Source organism: Barbus barbus (assembly GCF_936440315.1).
Source record: "Barbus barbus genome assembly, chromosome: 30".
In the NCBI taxonomy this organism is placed as follows: Eukaryota; Metazoa; Chordata; class Actinopteri; order Cypriniformes; family Cyprinidae; genus Barbus; species Barbus barbus.
This window is the reverse complement of record NC_136758.1, coordinates 28,196,847-28,219,200: the sequence shown is the minus strand read 5'-3', so window position 1 is coordinate 28,219,200 and position 22,354 is coordinate 28,196,847. Positions and strand designations below refer to the sequence as shown.

The window sequence follows — 22,354 nt, the reverse complement described above, 5'->3', positions numbered from 1 at the left end:
CTACAAACCTGATGAAGAAACGAACTCACCTACATCTTGAATGGCCTTTGTACACTAACTTAAAAGCACAATGCAATACACTAGACTTGACCTCCCATTCCTTGCATGATCAACACACCAGACTACAATTTTCTTGACTCATTATTTGATGCTTAAACAAAACTGGTTCAATGCAAATAACTGTATTATTCCTAATTAAACATGCACTTCGTGAAGACACAATGTACTACTGTCTCAAACTCCTACTGCATACTATTTTTAAAATATTTCATGCAACATCAGTCTCAATCTCCATCGCAGTATGCATCATCTGACCCTCAGAATGCACTAATCACACTCATCTTCTGCAAATGCCCGTTAAATTCCTTTTCTTTAGGAGCTGTTTAGAGATGGTCGGATAAGATAGCTTCCCATATGAACACCCAGCGAGCTCTAGAAATAAACATTGCACACACACGGTGCACGTGGACCCACGCCAGCTGCTTAATTGGCCAATGACTATTTCCTGAAGAAAAGCAGAAACACATTTCATGCAGCTTCCCTCTTCACATGCATCTCAAACAAACACAATACGCTTGTAATATAGACATAAAAATAGATATTAAGCTGCTCATGTCAGCTACAGGCTCCGGACTCCAAAAACCGCCCGATTGTTATGCTTATTTATCTTGGGAACACTCCAAATTCATAAATGTCTAAATGTTACATAAATGTTCCATTTTTTGAAAAATTCTCAACTAGTACAGAATGTGAAGAGTTTAAAAATAAAGTCATTTTCCACTGGCTTTATAAACTTAGGTTATTATGAAGCAAAGAACATAACTGAAAATCAAAAGACTAGCCAAAAAAGTAACAAAACATACCATGGTTGCACTGTTTTTTCAAATGTTTTTTAAGTTTTATGAAATACCATGAAATGCAAATATGGAAATCATTTGGTATAATAGTTAAAGTATTAATGATCGACTGATGTGTGTTTCTGCTGATGGCTGATATTGATATCTTAGAGAAAAAGGTGGCTGATGGCTGATATATTATTTCACACTTTTTTTATTTAAAGATAGTAAATAATACATGCTGCTAAATTTGAAAATGAAATGTTAAAAAAAATAATCAGCCAATGTGATAATTGAAATAAAATGCCAAATATCGGCTGATATATTGGACTAGGCAATATATAGGTCACTTACAGTGTATAAAATTTATTAAATCAGAAATAAATAATTAGAAAAATGAATCAATATTTTGAAAGAAAAAAAATGGCCAATGTGATCATTAAAAAAAGCCAAATATTGGCCGATATATGGCAATATATCGGTAACTTCTATTAATTTTACATTAAATTTACAAAATTAGAAATAATTTGAAAAATTTATCTTTTTTTAAACAATTGGCCAAACAGAAAAATGTGTTAAGATTAGGGCTAGACAGTAATTCAATATCAATATGTATGGCAATATAATTTTTTTCAATAACAGTGATATAATTTTTAAACACATTTCCGATATACATTACCAGTGTTTCTCATACATTGATTCATTTGTGGCGTTTGACTTTGTTGAATAAACATGAGCACTACACGTTTCAAAATCAAAAAACCTCGCGGGTGTTTTATATGAATGCATCTCTGAAGGGAACCGACTGTCTTCAGAAAAGTTTCGATGACATTTGATCTGATAAAGTCGCGTTCATGAGCGGAGCTGCTTTGATCACAGCCGTTACCGTGGAAACCGCAAGTTCTGCTGCTCTCACAGTGCCTCCTGCTGGCAGAGAATCAGAATAAGCCCGTCTCAAGCAACATGCTTTTGTTGTTGCTCCGTTTTTCTTTTGTTTTCTGCAGCAACTCAGAGCACTATTCATACTCTTTATCCTGGCAGAGGCACATTTGCTTCAATCTATAAGAACAATCAGCCTACACTACCAGGCAAAAGTTTTTGAACAGTAAGGTTTTAACGTTTTTTAAAGAAGTCTCTTCTGTTCACCAAGCCTGCATTTATTTGATCCAAAGTACAGTAAAAACAGTAAAATTCTGAAATATTTTTACTATTTAAAATAACTGTTTTCTGCTTGAATATGTGTTAAACTGTAATTTATTTCTGTGATGCGCAGCTGAATTTTACTCCAGTCTTCAGTGTCACATGATCCTTCAGAAATCACTCTAATATGCTGATGATCAATATTTAAAACAGTTGAGTACATATTTTTCAGGATTCTTTGAATAGAAAGACCCAAAGATCAGCATTTATCTGAAATAAAACGCTTTTGTTACATTTATACACTATTCCTTTCAAAACCTTGGAGTCAGTATAATTTATTTAAATTTTTTTTGTAAAGAAATAATAGAAATTAATACTTTTATTTAGCAAGGATGCTTTAAATTGATCAAAAGTGATTGATAAAGACATTTATAATGTTACAAAAGATCTGTATTTCAGATAAATGCTGTATTTCTGAACTTTCTATTCATCATAGAAACCTGAAAAAATTCTACTTAGCTGTTTTCAACATTATAATAAATGTTTTTTGAGCAGTATATTAGAATTATTTCTCATGTGACTGGAGTAATGATGCAAAAAATTCAGCTTAGGAATAAATTACATGTGATTTCACATTTCTTGTTTGTATGAAGGCTAAATACAAATAAAAGGTGAACATTATTTATTTGTGCGTTTTTTATTTTTATTTTTTATAAAATATATAGTTTTATAGGAGGAGGTTTCGTAGACTTGGCATCTGTTGTGGCCATTCTTGGCAGTTTTTATGAGGCTTTTTTAAAATAGAGTTCATATCGATATTATATTGTATCGGCCGAAATTAAGAAATATATCGTGATATAAATTTTGCCCGTATCGTCCAGCCCTAGTTAAGATGATGCAATAATTAAAAAAAATGCCAAACATTGACTGTTATACTGGCCTTCGCAATATATCATTCAACCATTATTATAAAGTATAAAGTGCATAAAGTGATCTGATCCCATATTACTGCCACAGAACTTTTCTAAAAATGGCATGTAGTACCTCATTTTCCTAGAAGGTCTTAAACTTGAACCCTTTCAAACCCCTCAGATTCAGGCCTGGAGCTCCGTCACAAAAGACAGACAAAGAGCTTCTTCTTGGAGATCCATAAATCTCTCCGTTCAGGATTCAGCGTTCAGCTGTTAAACTTCTACTTGGACAAATAACCCCAGAAACTCCGTTCCCTCGGGGACTTTTAACCCTGACAAGGTCAAAGTAAAACACTGACCCCGTCTAAAAACATCTAGCGTGTCTGATTACGCCCGTGAAGACCAGCGTTTACAGTGCTGGGAAACTGAATGGAAGTAAATGACTGTGACAACTAAGTTACACAACTAATAAACTCTCAGGTGAGTAAATAATTAGTGGCTCACTGGTGTGTTTTTCATGATCAGTGAAGAAAAGAGCCAGCGACATAAATACCGTGTGTGCACATGCTTTACTCAACAACTAGCAGTTCATAAGCATGGAAGCATATCTCCACCACCGAATAAAAAATAAAAAAATTTTTTTTACCCCACAATTCAAATTTTTTTATGGTTATGTCTCAGAATTCTGAGTTTTCATCTCAATATTCCAAGTTATAAATTTGCAATTGTGAGCGAGTTAATGCCTTTAATATTATATTAATATCTTTTTTCTTGGGATTCTGGACATCTCGCGATTCTAAGTTGTAACTGTGAGTGAGTTAATGTCTTGCATCTGTTTTCCTTTCACAATTATTACTCCTCAGAAATGGAAGAAAACAAGCTGTGAAATTAAAAGGTTGCAATGACCTTTTTCATTGTTTTTTTTATTTCCATGGCTGAAACAAGCTTCAATACATTAGAGAGTTCAACTACAAAACTAGTTTCCATGACTTTTAGGAATTCATTAGTTTCCATGACTTTTCCAACACAATCCCGTATTTTTTCAAGTTTTCCACAATTGTGGGAAATGCTGCAAAGAGTTATGTCATCCATATAACCACAAATACGCAAACGAAATGCTTTCACTGGACCAACACAAGCATCATTTAAAGGTCATGTACAACAGATAAGATGTGCAACACCTCATCATTTGTTAATCAAAGCGCTATAAGTCCAAACCTGAACACAGTGCAGGCGCCATAGACAAATACAGACTTCATCAGAGACGAGACCTTCAGGGAAACATCCACAGACCAACAAATATCAGTTTGCATGGGATTTTAATGCAAGTTTAACAGCAAATTACAGAAAACCAGCTGCTTTAAACAACCAAGAAACCAAAACTAAAAATGCATTTGAAAAACTTGTGAATTTTTCATCCATGCTGCAACTCAAGCATAATATATATATATATATATATATATACTAATAATACTAATAGCCCTTATTTATAAGAATGAAAAGTAATGATTAAATCAGCAAAGCAAAGAAACAAGTAGACAATTAACTCAATTAAAGTTCTAAAGATGTTTTACATGAAATGAGTTCTGATTAGCCTGTCAGTATCTTGATATCATTCACTAATTATATAATATATATATATTTATATAATGATATTATTGTGATAGGATTAGCAAACAAACATTTTAGCTAATCACACGTAAATGTGATTAATTACAAGATGTTTTCAACAAAACAAGGACAGCAAAAACACACGTAAACTTCCTCAAATGCACATAAAGTGTCTTTAGAAACTAAGAAAACACATCTTTAACTGTTTAATTTAGTTTTCCAGTACTTTACGCACCACAAACAAGCGTTCTGGGTCTTTAAATGAAGGCAGAAACACTTACCGACTGGGTTCCTGGTTAATTAAGGCGTTTGCAGCTCACAGACATTTATGCATGTGTTATTTTCAGCGGCTGCGGGTCCGAGAGACTGTATGATCGGCTCATATGCAGCAGCAGCACTGACTGACTCTCAACTCAAACACCGCAGCAGCGAGTCTCCAGGTGGGCGGGGCTTAGCGACACAAACTTCTTAGAAACGTCGAAACAAAAATGTTTCAATTTTTTTATGTTCACCTCACGGTTTTAAGTCAATACATATAAACAATTTCAGTGTTTTTGTTCGGCTGCAAATTATTATTTGATAACGAAGCCAACGCGCTAAACTCCGTGCGTGACGTAATACGTGTTACTTAGGATGGACCAATCACAGTCTTATACATATTTAGATATTTGTATTTGCAAATGTGTTTATATTTCTTAAATATATTTAAATACATTTCTAAGCGTATAAAGACAAAAATAGAAACTCTTTTGTCATTAATTGCATGCCCTTCAAGTCTACAATCTTTAAATGTTTTCTTTCAGCAAGACATTTCTCTTAAAACAAAGCACGAGGAGAACATTATCATTTTAAAATTCATTGGAAGTTTCGTCAACGCAGTTTTGAACTACTAAGAAAAAATTTAATGTTTTTATTTAGTTTACGGCAAATTAACCAATCAGAGTGAAGCGGTATGCGTGACTTTTCTCAGCGCTGCTCAGGATGGACCAATCACAGTCGACCCTGCTTACTAGATATAGAAAAGCTGTCTTTTTTAGAGATTGTTGTGGCTGATTTCTGTCTGTATATGAGGCAAGATACATGAAATCCTGAAATTTGACTAATGCCATTCTAAAATTGTGTAAAATAGGGCAATGGACACTTTCTCAAACTGAGAAAAGCTTTAAAAACCCTGAAGGAAACGTTGTTTGCACCTTAACTCGCAAAAACGCTTTGTTTTGTTGTTGCTAACCTGACTAAACTATACATATAAACCCAAACATTTAACTATTAACACTAGTCTTCTCACTGAAGAGCAGAAAGTGTGGACTTTGAATAAATGGCGCCATCTGCGGGTTTATAAAATATAATAATCAGTTAAAACAGGCTGCACATATTAGTTTTATTGAGACTGTCCATGATTAATAGTTCAGACATCAGGCAAGTTTTTGATACACATAAAAAAAAAAAAAAGTCTATATACAAATTTGCATTGTGGGGGGTATGATTTTTCACCATAAATGTCATTTCTAAATCCAAAATAACAGTTTACTAAAAAAAAAACTATATATAATAATAAAAAATAATAAAATAAAACTCCTAAAGTAGCTAATGGTAAACCAAAACGAGAGTTTACACAACAAAGAGGCATAAATCAACATCTCAAACTAAAATATGAAACTCATTTCTAGTAATGCAATGTTTATATAATTAACTGATGAGAGGCAGCATTTCAAATAAAAACAATCAATCCAGTCTTCACACAACTGTACTGCAAAATAAAAATACATGGCTCAAGAATCTTGATTTCATTTTTTTGTGGTCATAAAAACTGGCTTTATTATGCTATTGCAACACATATTCACCCCTGAGCAAAGTCCAACAAGCTAATATATAAAGCAAAGGACAGAAATAAGAAAAGTGAAAAAGCCGCTGGTAATAAAAGCGGTTTCAAACTTAAAATAAGCAAATGACCTTCTGCACAGTTAGCAGCCTGTCTGCTCAAAACGAATCAAATAATTACACAAATAAATTTTTCACACTCCAGCAGAAAGGTTAGGTGTCCTGTTAAACTGAGTTAATGCTCAGACGGGTTTGGTTGTGCTGTTGTAGACGAGTTTCTCTGAATCCTCGTAGGTGTGAACATGACCACCGTTAACGGCCACATGCTGATGTGTGCTTCTGCGCTTCTTCTTTCCCTTCAGGAGGCAACATGCGATAACAACCAGCAGGACGGCGATGGCTAGGCCCAGGATGATGGCGATCACCATGGCAGCTGAACAGAGACAGGACAGTCACGTTACATCAATGCATCTGGACGTGTCACCAGAGTCAAACACAGGTACCACAGCAGATCCATAAAGACATGCAAGCATTATTCTGCCATTTACACACCAGTGCAACAGAAATTACATTTGACATTTAAACAACAATAACGAGAGAGTCTAGGGTTATTATAGTCAACAACAACAAAAAACAAGTTATTAAAAAAAAAATAAAAACAAATGCAACTTTATTCATATTATTATTAATAATAAATTATCTAATTATTTTAATAATATAATATATAATATTACTTAGTAATAATATAATAAAATTAATTAAACATTTTAATGTAGCAAAATTACTAAAACTGAAATAAAATTCATGAAAATAATATATTGACATTAGTAATATATAATAATAAATATTTTAGTAATATAATAATAAATTATAAAAACTTAATTTAATTAACATCTTGACGCAAAATGAACTAAAACTGAAATAATTTATGAAAACAAAATATACAGACATATTTCATCATCATAAATTATATAATTATTTTTAATAGTATTATATTTAGTGCTGTCAAATGATTAATTACATACAAAATAAAAGTTTTTGTTTACATACATAACGTGTGTACTGTGTATAGTTATTATGTATATATAAATACACACACATACAGTATATATTTTTAAAATATTTACATTCATATATTTTATATTATATATAAATATATTTAATTTATAAACAACATTTTTCTTAAATATATACATGCATAATAAATATACACAGTACACGGACATATATTATGTAAACAAAAACTTTTATTTTGGATGCAATAAATTCATAATTTTCTGAAAAAAATATGAGTGGTGTCTGCCACTTCGGTCCAATTTATGATTAATTTCCCATAAGCTCAACTTTCATCTTTTTTCATTATTAAGCACGTATGGAATGATATTTCTGCTGTTAATTATTATGTGTTTTGGATAAGAGGCATTACCGGTTTCACTCTTGCTTTCTTGCTTCTCAAACTGAGCTCGTCTGGCAAACACGTCAGACTCTGAAATTCAATAAACATGACATGATGATTTGCAGGAGAAACGGGGGAAAAAAGTAAAAACAAACAAACAAACCTCAGTAAAAATCTTATTTGCATGACACTATGACAAGCTATGAAAGAAGAAAAATAGTAGCAAATGACTATTTAAAGCAGAAAAACAGGTGCTTGATAAATAAGAGGGGCTGAAACAGGGGAAGATTATAAAGACAAATGAGTTTTCTTTACAATATAGTGCATGGTAAATGCATAAATGTAATAATACAGTAAAACTCACCAGACACTCCATTGCATGACTGCATGCACTTGTCCTCCGTGTCAAAGCGGTTTTCGTTCCCATCACAGCCGCCGTAGTTGAAGCGGTTACAGCGCCGCTCATACGGATTGTAATACCAGTTGGTGAAACTTGCACGACAGGATCCTGTTATTGGCGGCTCCACGCAATGAACTGGAAGAGTCAACACATCGCTGATTAATTCATGATCATTTTAATATTGAGGAGGCAAAAAGATCAAAACAGTATTTTGACAACATTTACAAAAACGTAAAAAAATAAAAATGAGAACATATGATAAATAAAATGGTATTTTAATATTAGAGATACTAAAAAATTGCAACCAGATCAAAAGTGTTATGTTAATAAAAATTATTACTGTACAAAATACATGACAAAAATAAAAATAAGATAACGAGTCAAAAAAGTTGAATATATTGTATACAGCAGGACAATGTTTTTAACTTTAAATAAAATGCAGTAATGAGCTTTCCAAAATAAAATTAAAATCAATATTTGAGGTATATTTACAGTTTGCATATATTGTAACAAAATTAATATAAATTAAAGACAGTGAAGAGTTTAAGAATAATTTTAAAAGATAATATAAGAATCTGTAAATATATAAAAATATATTATGTTAGTATATATATATATCATAACAGAAAATTTTATAAAATTTAATATATAATACTGTATGAAGTTATATATAATATATATAATACACACACACCAGTGGTGGCAAAATGATTAGAACAAAAACTAAATATAAATATAAACTAAATATAAATTAAATACAGTAATGTATTGATTTTTGTAAAGCTTTTTAAAGAAAAAATATAATCACTAAAAAAAAAAAAAAAAAAAAAAATTATATTATATATTATATATATATATATATATATATATATATATATATATATATATATATATATATATATATATATATATATATATATATATATATATATATATATATATAAATAAATATAAATGTAATATTTATATATTTTAGGTGATTAGGTAAATATATACATGCATATCAAAGAATGAAATATAAAATCACCTTTGCTTTTGTCCACAGTAATGTCCAGCAATCGACTGAACTTACGGTCCACTGAACAGAAAGACAAGAAAAACTTCAATCACACAATGAATCCATTTAATCACACATTAAACTAACCTTATTTCCATCTCCCAATAAACTGCATTTAAAGGTATAGTTCATCCAAAATATACCATTCTGTCATAATTTACTCCAATCCTGTATGTTTTTTACCAAATGATGAAATAAGTGACAATAAAGCGCCATCACATATGACTTGTGCATTTTAATTGACGTCTTCCAAAGTCAAACTTTAGCTTTTTAGTGAATGACAAATTAATCAGTGTTGGGGAAAGTTACTTTTAAAAGTAAAGCGTTACAATATTGCTCTACACCCTAACACCTTACTTTTTATTGAAAGTAATGTTACGTTACTGTTGTGTTACTTTTTCTCATCTGGCAGTGGGTCTGCTGGCTTGTTTTTAATATAAATATATTCCTTTCACACCAAAAGGAAATTTAATTCAGGTCTGTACAGTAAAGGGTGCAGCTCATTCCAGATTGCATGAAGAATAAGACACAGGAGAAGAAAGTTCAAGACTACAAATGTTACGTTTATCTAAAGTCGTTTTTGCTTATTAGTGTGATTAAATTGGATCATCACAAGGTCAGCAGCAAAGACATTGGTTAATAAAATGGGATTAAATACATAAATTATATTAAGTCTTATTTAACATATTTAATTATTGCAGGTGTGCATCATATTCTGAGTTCGCATTGCACTGTTTTTATGCAAGTGAGATGACAAAATTTGGCATTTAGTTTAGAACTACAGTAACAACAGTACTTGTGTGAAAAAGTAACTCAGATATTTTCTTGTAAATTAAGAAGTAATGCGTTACTTTACTAGTTACTTGAAAAAAAGTCATCTGATTACGTAACTCGCATTACTTGTAATGCATTATCCCCCAACACTGAACTTAATCACAAAGATGACTTCAGATGGCTTGCCTGGTCCGCCAAATAAAATCACACAAGTACTTGACGTCAGAAAAAACCTTTCCGAGTGAACTATTCCTTTAACTAATAATGTGATGTCTAATGTGTTTTTGTGTTGGTCCTCACGTCTGGAGCACTCAGCCTCGTCCGAACCGTCGCTGCACTGCTGTTCCCCGTCACACTCCAAACCTTTCTCGATGCAGCATTTATTTGAACATGAGAAGTGATCTGGACCGCACGCCACGTCACACTGCTCACCTGTGTGTGTTTGAAAGACCTTTTCAATTGTAGATTTCTGCATAAATATCCCAGACACATTCTTTTGTAAATTAGCATGAGATCAGCAATCATGGACTTACCTTGATTTTGGATCGGACCTAATCTTCCAGATGGAGAAAAAACTGTAATAATAAGACAATATTTCACGTAAAACAGAAGCAACTGAATGTACTTTGAAAAGGGACTCTTAAAAAACACGTTAGTGTGATTAAACTTGGAAATAAAGTATCGAATACAGTGTCAATTATTTAATGAAAAAAAAAAAAGAAAAAAAAGAAAAAAAAGAATGCACAGACAGATTTTAAAAAAAAAACATTTATCAATAAAGAAGCTCTTTTAATTTCTGATCATGGACTAATTCAGGGATATTTGAACAAGCCGTTTACTCTGAAAGCATCACTGATGATACTGCTGCTTTATGCGTTTATGTTAAATTTAACAGGCAATGCATGTCTTAATGCAGTCTCAATAAATCTGAGAATAAATAAATCTGCATTGTTTATCCTTTTAATATCTTTCAAAAAAATAAATAAATAAATAAAAAGAAAAAGAAAAAAGAAAATCACAAAATTCCAACCTATCACTGAAGTAAAACAATTGAAAGTGTGTGTGGGGGGGGGGGGGGGGGGGGTGCTCTAAATGTTCTCCTATAATGCCTGATGAGGTTAGAGAACACCTGACAAGAGATCAGAGACCATTCCTTCATCCAGAATCTCTCCAGACCTTTCAGATTCACAGCTCCATGTTAGTACTTCTTCTCTTCAGTTCACCCCACTCATTTTCTACAGGGTTCAGGTCAGAGGACTGGGACAGCCATGGTAAAAGATTAATTTTGAGCTCATTTTTGTGTTTATTTTGATGTTTGTTTTGGATTGTTGTCCTGGAGGAAGATCCAAACACGGTCCATTATAAGATTTCTAACAGTCAAGGTTTTGTTTTTTTAATCTGTTGGTATTTGATAGAATCCATGATGCCATGCATCTGAACAAGATGTTCAGGACCTCTGGTAGAAAAACAGGCCCACAGCATTAAAGATCCAGCAGTATATTTAACCGTGGACATGCGCTACTTTTTATCCCTGTTTGTACTAAACTCATCTGGTGGGTTTGCTGCCAAAAAGCTCTTTTTTCAGTTTTTCTGACCAGTTTCAGTTCCAGTCATGTCTGACAACTAAATTTGCTGGATTTTATTTTTGGATGAGCAACAACTGGCTGAACAAATATCTGAAACGGAGCAACGGTACCCGGACTCTCTTTTAATCATTCTTGGAGATTTTAACAAAGCAAATCTCTCCCGTGAACTGCCAAAATACAGACAGCTCTGGTGGGACATGTAACGCCTACCCCCTTACTTACGCAAGGATCTTATTTGTGCACTTCAGCTCGGCCTTCAATACTATCATACCTGACCTTCTCTCAGACAAACTCACACAGCTCTCTGTGCCCACCTCCATCTGTCAGTGGATCACCAGCTTCCTGACAGACAGGCAGCAGCTAGTGAGGCTGGGCAAACTCACATCCAGGACTCTCACCATCAGATCTGGCGCCCCTCAGGGATGTGTTCTCTCCCCACTGCTCTTCTCCCGCTACACAAATGACTGCACAACTAAAGACCACCCTGTCAAGCTCCTGAAGTTTGCAGACGACACTACAGTCATCGGCCTCATCCAGGACGGAGACGAGTCTGCTTACAGACAAGAGGTTGAGCAGCTGGCTGTCTGGTGCAGTCACAACAACTTGGAGCTCAACACACTCAAAACAGTGGAGATGATAGTAGACTTCAGGAGAAACCCCCCTGCTCTTCCCCCACTCACCATCATGAACAGCACTGTGACTGCAGTGGAGTCATTCAGATTCCTGGGCACCACCATCTCCCAGGACCTGAAGAGGGATATTCACATTGACTATATTGTGAAAAAGGCCCAGCAGAGGCTGTATTTCCTTCGCCAGCTGAGGAAGTACAAACTGCCACAGGAGCTGCTGAAACAATTCTACTCTGCCATCATCGAGTCTGTCCTGTGTTCATCTATAACTGTTTGGTTTGGCTCAGCTACCAAAACAGACATCAGAAGATTACAACGGACAGTTAGGACTGCTGAGAGGATTATCGGTGCCCCTCTACCCAACCTCCAAGGTCTTTATATCTCCAGAGTGAGGAAAAGGGCTAAGAAAGTCACTCTCTTTGAACTGTTGCCCTCTGGCCGGCGCTACAGATCACTGAGCACCAGAACAGCCAGACACAAGAACAGTTTTTTCCCCCAGGCCATATCCCTCCTGAACAACACATAACACACCCCAGTACATCTGTAAATAACTCAAACCCTCATCCGTACATATGCACATTCACAGTTCTGTCTATGCACATCTTTTCTGTATATTTGTATTTTTATTACTGTTGTTATTTATAATTTATTGTCTATTCTCTTCATTATTAGTGTTTTTATTACCTTAATTATATGTTGTCTGCACTATGTTTGTACTTCTGTACTGGAAGGTCCTAACACCAAGACAAATTCCTTGTATGTGTAAACACACTAGGGCTGCACGATTCATAATCGAATGCGATTTATCAGCGATTATGAACGCGATTTTGCGAAAGCAGGTGATGGAGATTTACCGCTAATCAAAGAACCGGCTTTACTGACGAGATGTGCATGACAATAGCATGCGATCGTGCAGCCCTAAAACACACTTCTTTCTGATTTGTTTCTGTGATCCTCTGAGAGTCTTTGGCCACTCAAACTCTCCTCCTCACCGTGCATTAGGACAATATAGACACACGTCCTCTTCCAGGCACATTTTTAAAATCTTTAGTTGATTGGAACCTCTTAATTATTACCCTGATGGTGGAAATGGGGATTTTCAATGCTTTAACTTTTCTTACAGCCACTTTCTATTTTGTGATGCTCAACAATTTTGTTCTGCACGTCAAATTATATTCTTAGGTTTAATCCTTGTGATGGATGATTAAGGGAATTTGGTCTTTGTGTTCCTCATATTTATAATCCTGTGGAACAGGAAGTAATGGCTGGACAATTTCATGCTCCTAGTCACCCTGGTGTGCTAAAAAAATGTAAATCTGAATGGGAATATACTTCAGAGATATTTTACTCATAAGAATTTCTAGGGGTGCCAATAATTGTGGCCAACATTCATTGGAGAAAAACATTTATTTCATCATGAGATTTTCTCCCCACTTTCAATTGTTTTATTTCAATGATAGGTTAATTTTGTGAATTTTTTGAGTGAAAGATCAAAAGGATAAACAATGCAGATTTATTTTCACAGCCGCCTTTGCTCATATTTATCAAGGAATTGTAGACATATATAAACCTATAAAAGTTATGAAAAAATGTATTTTGCATTACATATCTACATATCTAGTACATGTTTTATATGCGCCATTAAATAAATAAATAAATACATACACAATGTGTATGTATTTATACACACTAACACTAACTATCATTTGCGATATACATAATTACTAAAAAATGTTGTACTTATTATTTATAGTTCTACTTGGTTACTCACTGACTGTTTTTGCACTATGACAGTTTTACCTGTAATTAACTAGCATGCACTTATAAAAATGCCCATAAAAAGCTCAGTACCTGAAACTTTGTCGCAAGCATTCAGGCATTCGTTGAGTGCCAGGTAGTTGTTGCTGTTTGGTTTGCAGCCTCCAAACTTGAACTGTTCACATTTCTCTGTGACGGCATTGTAGTGCCAGCGAGGAAAAGAGCCTCGACACGGACCCTCCTTCTTCGGCACCAGACAGTGATCTGATGGGAGGAGAAAAAATAAATCACTCAATTTATTCACAACAAATGTTATGCATGAACAAATAACATTTTATTTACTCTTATGTTGTTCCAGACAGAAAACACCAAAAGTATCATATAATTTACATGCAATACTGTATATAAAGGCTTCTGAAGTAACACTTTTCTATGTCACATTAATGTGCATTTGTGCTGCTGATACTAGTGTCTTGTAACTAGAGGTTGACCAATGTATCGGTTTTGCCGATTAATCGGCACCAATAGTTGATTGCTGGAGCTATCAGTTATCGGCAAAAATCCATGCTGATAGTTTTCCGGATTGCATCTGTTGCTGGAGCGGCTGAGAAGGTTCGTTGTCATTATACAGTGCGAGAGCAGCCTCTAGAGGAGGAAATCACTGACACCATGTACTATTTGTTTTGACACCTGAGAAAATTCTGCCATGCCATAGAGCACCATTCACATAACTTTCCATTAAATTGCATTATATTTGTCCCAAACCATTGTTACTGTACATAATGGCTGTAAAATTGTGAATTGAGCATTTTTCAGTGAAACATTTGTCTTTCTGTGGCTCTAATAAAGTCTGTATGCTTCATATTCCCTCAGTCAATACATCTCATGAACACTCAATAAATAAACGTAGAACACACAACTAATTCATTATCCATTCACCACACTCACTTATTTTATTTTTATTTTCTCATTTCTAATTTGCACATACTTGACCTGTACATACATAGTCGCCTATATTATATATTGTGTATTTTTTATTTTTTTGCTGCTTTGTACATTGGTTATTGGCTATTTCTTGTTATTTTGTTTTATTACCTGTGTCCTGTCCTGTTGCTGTCTTTCTGTTGCACTGTGGAGCTTCTGTCACTACAACAAATTCCTTGTATGTGTAAACATACTTGGCCAATAAAGCTCATTCTGATTCTGATTCTATAATATAGATAGCAATTTCCCTTTCTGTTTACCTGTTCTGTAACTTCAAAATCACGATTAATTGCAGAAAAATGTGATTGATTAGTTAGTATTTTTAATCGATATCCTACACTAGTCAGTATTGAAAGTCACATTAATGCACTTATTTTTAAGGAAACTCAAATTTAGAGCTTTATTATTCGACAAATATACTGTCAACAAGGCAGGCTTAAGTCTTGACTTATGATTTAAAAGTGAAGCTGTGAATGAACAACATCTCAGATATGGCAAATAGAAAGCAAATACAAAAAATATCATCAATTAAGTAAAATAAAGCATGTTATCAAGTCACATGAATGCATTTTATAGTGGATTCAATATTGTACTGCTCATCTGCATTACCGTGTGTGAACTATGTGAAATATGAATGCTTATTCAAACAACATTTACATTACACAACACAAGAGGAAACGTGACCATACCGTAATGTAACCAGACCGTACCATAGTAAATAACGTCTCCACCCTCAGTTTGTAAAAATGAACATTCGCATTGTAAGTTCAGCTCAGTATGCATTGTATTTTTGTTTTTCCATCTTTCACAAACTGAATTATTAATTGTGAATATTCCTGGTGAATACACTGCGCTTTCAAACCATAAAGCAGCAAACCAAACATAATGCAAATGCAACAATTAATTCACATGAACACGGAGTGTTACATGCAAATATCTCTTTAGCAATAAAACTGATAGAATTTGTCTATTATCATCTGAATTTTGGGTTCATATGGATTTTAGATTTACATTTTACAGCCAGACCAGATCAGAGCTGTTTCACAAATGCACAATGACAAGAACAACTTCATTCTCTGTGAAACTCCCACCGCAGAACCTGCCGCACCAGTTTGTGAAACACTCAAGAAAATGGCTTTCACTCACAGCTCAAGAGGTTTCCTGTTTCTACTGAAATAAGGAAATATCAAGCAATCGGTCACAAAACTACAGCTAATCATTTACATTAAAAATAAATCATTAAACTGCTGATTTGACAGCAGACCAAGCAAAGCTTAAAATAACTGAGTAAAGCTCCTTTTAATAGGAAGCAGGAGCAAAAACAAAATTGTTTTTAGAAAACAAGCCCATTCTGGGTTAACAGAAAGAAACTATTTATGTATTCAATTCTGGTAAATGGTTAACCCATGTATTTTTAAGGTCGCTTCAAAACCTGTTAGACCAGAATTCATCTTAGGGCAACATGCGAATTTCATTATGAGAAATCAGATTAAATGACTGAGAAACACTTATCAGAGAACATCATAGCAATGACCTATCACTTTAAAGAAAGCTTTTGCTTTTAATATCATAATGACATGTTAACTGACGAATTTCAAGAGCATCATGCTTTGGTCATGCTTTTGTCTGGCTTATGTACTTCAGTTTTTGAGTAAAAAAAAAAAAAAAAACATTATTTGTGGATAAATTTGGCAATACTGACTGAAAACTGATTACATAAAGTATTTCCAGCCAAACAAGGGTTAAAAAATGTATAAATAAAGTAAACACAAAACTGTTGTTTTCATGTACTCACGGAGAGACTGTTCTGGTGTCAGGACCAAAACTGACACCTCGGCCGATCCTGTCTGACCAGCATCATCTGTGACCGTGAGTCTGAACTTATACAACCCGGGAGAAAGATTGGAGACTGTCACTGCATCCTCAAACAGTCCTTTCTAATAAATAAAATGATTAAAAATAAAAAAAGAGAGAGATTTTACATTAAAGAAATAGTTAACATTTTACTTGAAACCTTTGTTACACCTTTAAAATGTTGAACACATGAAAAATATCGGTAGCACTTTACTTGCTTTTATATATAATGAATTATATATTAGAATTTTAACACATTAATTATAATATATTATAATACTTATCTGTTCAATTAGAAAGTATAATTCATTTAAACGCAGGAAAACAACTAATTTCAACCAATATCGGTAACACTTTACTTGAAGCCATTATATTAGAGGTCTTCACTGGTCGACTTGGATCCAAAATCCCAAGGTCCGACCCGAGAGGGTTTCATGCAGGGCTTTTCTTTTGTGTGCAGAAGGCCTTCGCCGGAGATGAGGTATATAGCGTTGTACATTTACATTTACATTTATTCATTTAGCTGACGCTTTTATCCAAAGCGACTTACAATTGCTATATATGTCAGAGGTCGCACGCCTCTGACATATATAGAGCAACTAGGGGTTAAGTGTCTTGCTCAGGGACACATTGGTGTCTCACAGTGGATTCGAACCCGGGTCTCTCACACCAAAGGCATGTGTCTTATCCACTGCGCCATCACCACCCCGCTAGTGGGGTGGTGTTGTAAACAACACCACCCCGGACACCCCGGATAGTGTTGTAAACAACACTAGCAAATCCATGATTTATTAGCCCATCGATCAAATTTATTTATTTTTTTTTTTGGGAGGGGATTGCTTTTTTATTAGGATAGGACAGTGCATGAGATAAGAAGCAAAGCGGGAGAGGGGGGGGGTCAGGAAAGGTCCACGAGCTGGGACTCGAACTCAGGACGCTTGAAGTACAATGCCGCTATATGTTGCCAACATATCGATCTAATTTTTATCGAGCTATTATTAACAGTATTTTATTATGCATTACATTATAATACTTATCTATTCATTGTTACACCTTTAGAAAGTATAATTCATAAAAACGCATGAAAGCAACCAATTTAAACCAATATCGGTAACACTTTACTTGAAGCCTTTATATATATACATCATAAAAGTATTTTTAATATGATCTCATAAGCAATTATAACCACAGATAATGCATTTAAACACCTATTCATTGTTACACCTTTAAAAGCCTTTACACCTTTAAAAAAACACCTTTATAATTCATTAAAATACATGAAAACAACCAACTTCAACCAATACTGGAAACACTTTAATAAATATATTTTAATGCATTAAGTATGCCTTATGACGCATTGTATGATCTCAGGAATAATTACAACCACAGTTATAAAATAATATAATACTTATCTATTGTTACACCTTTAGAAAGTATAATTAATTAAAATGCATGAACACAGCTAATTTTAACCAATATCGGTAACATCTGTAAAACAAAATAAATGAAAAAAGGTAAATATCTAAAGATAAAAAGTTTAAGAAATTCATACAAAGGCAGACAGACATATTTATCAACAAAACTAATCTTAAGAAATTCTTATTTTAATTATGAACCTGAACCCACCTTCATAACTGCTGATGGGTCTCCAGACACCTGTTCCCACTCATATTTTACAATCTTTTTATCGTCCTTGCTCTCAATGCCGTTCAGAGTCACATCTTCTTTAGGCTGAATGACTTTGTCCTGCCCGGCCACTGCGATCGGAGGTTTGTCCTCCACGTCTGCAAGAAATCAAAACACTGCAGCAATGAAACATTATGCAATATGGGAATTGCACAAGATGCCAAGAATGATAGCAAGCAAGCCAGAGCTTATGACAGAATAATACATGATGAATCTTGTATACTGAAGATCAGCTGATAGGGTGAGTTAGAAGAACTATTAGAGCGTCTCTGGCATGCAAAGCAAATTAAAGTTTCAGACTAAAAGATACTGACACTAAACTGGTTGCATGATGAGATTCTACATGGTTAAACTAGGGGAGCAGAAACACAACAGCTAAATTATCATCAGGTTTTTTTGGCATTCAGCTCATTATTTTTTTAAATCTCAAGACGTTATGAAATCAGAAATTGCGATTTTCTTTGTCCATGCTATATGCTACTGTACTCCACAAACATGACAAAACAAACGTGCATTTAATTTTTAGACTTTCTCTGCCATAAAACTATCAATCAGTTTGTCAATCAGGATGGTTGTGATGTAAAAGCAACTGGCTGTTTAACTTGTATTACATATATAATATTTAATATGTCTATGCAGAAAACTGCACTTCTCCAGTGTTATTTTGGTATTAGCGAGATACTATTATAGTTTTTATGGTAAAACTTCACAATAAGGTTACATTAGTTACATGAACTAACAATGAGCATTATATTTAATAGTAAAAATACAATTGTTTATTGTTAGTTCATGTTACTTCATATCCACTAAATACTATTAACCAAAAATAGTATTTATATATTTTTTTATTTTAAAAATGTATGAGGAAACGTTGAATTTAACATTAACTAAGATTAATAAATGCATTAGAAGTAGTTTTAATTAGTTTTTTTATTCAAATTTTAGATACAATTCTACAAATTTTTTGGTGTGTCTTTTCATTTCTATTAGTTTTTGGGTGTTTTTTTTTTTTTTTTTTAATAAGTTTATAGTTTTTATTGATTTTTTTTTATTTCAGTTTTAAATATTTTAGTACATCAAATTAAACGAAATGAAAATGAAACATCTTGCATTGGCAGCTATCTGAAATATGTTTTTTTTATCTGTTATATTACATGTTTTTTCAATTAACGTTTTCTTTTATTCTATTATTTTTTTTGTAGTTTTAATTTCATGGGGTCCTCGATGTGTCCATCTTTTCAAATGATTCCTACACCCCTGGTTATTGCAACCGGCTACAATATGAAACAATGACACACGTCCGAAGATTTCAGCAGGTCTGGACATGCATGAGTATTTCCAGGAGTATTTCCTCCACAGGTTTTACACAAATCTGACCGAAAACACTGCATACAAAAATCCTGAATGTTGTCATTTAATATTAAACTGCAAGAAACACTAGACATCTACAATAGACTTCTAGACACATTTAAGCTCTTACCTGGCACCTGTTGCACAATGTAATCTTAAGAAATAGATTTAAAAGCCCAGCTGTCAATTTTATATTTAGAAATAATAACATCTCCAGATACATCTTATACGATTACCTTCTTTATAAGATTCTTACCTGAATTTTTTTGCTCAAGGTAATCTTTAAAAACAGATTTCAGAACGTAGTTGCTGAAGCCCTTCTTCCTCACAAAGCGACAGACTTTCTTCTGTTTGTACAGGCAGTTTAAGAGAAAGCACATGCTTTTGGCATCTCCTCCATGTTCAATCAGAGCCAGATTACAGTTTGGATCATTACAGCAGGCCAGAACACAGTCTTCAGGCCGAGACACTTGAGGAGAACTCAGGAACGTGGCCCCTTCCGTCACAGATTCATCCGTGTCCAACACAAAATCCTCTTTGCCAAGACTGAACTTATCCATGCATCTCCCTTCATCCTGAGCCTCTGATGGAGCCACATGGAGACAGATGTGCAGAACCACTGCGGTCCAGAAGAACCAGAACCGAGCCGGAGACATTCTCTGAATGAACAGAGCCTCCAGTAAAACCCCTGTATGAACGATTCAAGACCAATCTGAAAAGAAAAAGACTACTTTTAGCATTACAACTTACAAATAAAATGTACATTATATATAGCTGGTAGAATTAAAGGGATAGTTCACCCAAAAATGAAAATGGTCATCATTTGCTCAGCCTCAAGTAGTTCCAAACCTGTATGAATGTCTTTGTTCTGCTGAACACAAAGGAAGATATTCTGAAGAAAGTTTGTATCCAGGCTGTTTTGGGGCATCATTGACTTCCATAGTAGGGAAAAAATGGAAACTATGTAAGTCAATGGTGCCCAGAACTGCTCTGTTTCCACATTCTTCAGAATATCTTCCTTTGTGTTCAGCAGAACAAAGACATTCATACAGGCTTGGAGCTACTTGAGGCTGAGCAAATGATGACCATTTTCATTTTTGGGTGAACTATCCCTTTAAACACAAAGAATAAAAAAAGGAGTCATTCTAATATCCCAAGAACAAAACCTTTAAAATGACAAAATTTTAAAGAGTAAAATTTCTAAATGTATGTATATTATATTGATTTAGTCATTCTACCAGGTATATATGCAATAATATAAATATAGCTGGTAGAATTAATAAATTCACTGAATAACGAATCAAAAAGGAGTCATTCTACAAAGAACAAAACCTTCAGTAAAAGCCCTTTATTAATGAAGAACGCGATTAAAAAAAAAATACTTATTGATTTATATGGATTTAGTCATTCTACCAGCTATATTTATATTATATATTTATTTTTATTCATGGATTATTTACAAATCTATAAAGAATTTTTTTTAAAGTATTAATCTAAATAACAAAACCTGAAGTAAAATGCATTTAAAAATAATTTAAGACCCATCTGAGTATGAGAAAACATTAAAACTTTGAAATAATATTAATATTACATACATATTACAATCTAGGAGTCATTCTAATAATAAAAGGAAACATTAAACTGCAAAACTTTCAAAATAAAAGATATTTTATAAAGAATAAAAAATTCGACAAAGAACAAAAAAAAAAAAACAGTAAAAATAAAATCACTTTACAAATGATTAAAGACTGAAATCTCTAATTAATATTTAGATACAGACCAAAGCCATAATGAAAAATAATAGTAGTAATAAAAAAGTAATTCTCAAAAGAACAAAACCTCTCGTCAAATATATTTATAAATGATTTAAGTCCAATCCGAAAATAAAGAGAAAAAAAATTTAACTTCCAAATAATAATTATAATATATAGCCTAGTCCTAATACTGGACAATAACAAACTCTCCCACGAAATCTCTTTATTTTTACAAACACATGGTGAATCTGGGCCATTGTTACTGAGATGAAGGTCAAACTGTGAGCCAACTGAACTTAAATCCACCTATAGCTCAGAAGATTAAATAAGCTTACTAATATACTATACTTTAATACATGTATTAACATCTATAACACCATCACTCAATCTACAACTAAACTAAAAACTCACTCCAAATTCAGTTTAATGAACTTCACAAAATTTGTACAGAATTATTGAACCAATAAAGTCTAAAACGAAGAGAAACCATACTGTATCACGCATTATATATGTCGTTCAAACACTTCTGTGACATGTTAAATATTTCTGCTTTACTCCGACATAAACATTACAGGCCGCCAGAGAAACACGCAGCAGATGTCTCCAGTAAAACATTTCATCTTCTTACCTGTTAAACTGCTCTACAAGTGCTCGTCTCCTCCAAAACGGTGTAACTCCTCATTAGCCAGACATTAATCGTCGTTTCAAGCAGAGTTTCGCTGGAAATGCGTCGTCGATTCCGAGTTAAACTGCGGCAGTCAGATCCGGAGTTCAGGTGTGTCCGATACTGAGATACCTGTCCTGCGC

The 22,354-nt window shown here is 33.7% G+C and overlaps 2 protein-coding genes across 2 annotated transcripts in view; both read right to left on the bottom strand.

Annotated features, from left to right (window-relative positions):
- Nucleotides 1–4,871, bottom strand: part of LOC306850485 (pleckstrin homology domain-containing family G member 3-like) — a 55,644-nt gene extending 50,773 nt beyond the window's left edge. Inside the window, exon 1 of the mRNA XM_079386138.1 lies at nt 4,780–4,871. The gene's annotated coding sequence lies outside the window, so the exon portion shown is untranslated. The remainder of the gene's footprint in view (nt 1–4,779) is intronic.
- A 992-nt stretch (nt 4,872–5,863) lies between these two features.
- spint1a (serine peptidase inhibitor, Kunitz type 1 a) lies at nt 5,864–22,354 on the bottom strand. Its single transcript, XM_079385422.1, has 11 exons — nt 22,176–22,354; nt 20,050–20,505; nt 18,384–18,541; nt 16,699–16,840; nt 14,013–14,183; nt 10,480–10,521; nt 10,247–10,378; nt 9,143–9,193; nt 8,080–8,250; nt 7,746–7,805; nt 5,864–6,752 (listed from the first exon to the last, which is right to left on the bottom strand). The coding sequence occupies exons 2-11, from the start codon at nt 20,447–20,449 to the stop codon at nt 6,562–6,564; spliced, it is 1,518 nt and encodes a 505-aa protein (XP_079241548.1). The 5' UTR covers nt 20,450–20,505; nt 22,176–22,354; the 3' UTR covers nt 5,864–6,561.

Excerpts from the sequence above, each read along its gene's own strand:
- spint1a (XM_079385422.1), bottom strand. The coding sequence starts at position 20,449 with ATGTCTCCGGCTCGGTTCTGGTTCTTCTGGACCGCAGTGGTTCTGCAC. Across the intron at positions 14,184-16,698 it reads GACACCAGAACAGTCTCTCC|ATCACTGTCTGGTGCCGAAG; the intron begins GTGAGTACATGA and ends TCCTCCCATCAG. Across the intron at positions 7,806-8,079 it reads GTCATGCAATGGAGTGTCTG|AGTCTGACGTGTTTGCCAGA; the intron begins GTGAGTTTTACT and ends ATTGAATTTCAG.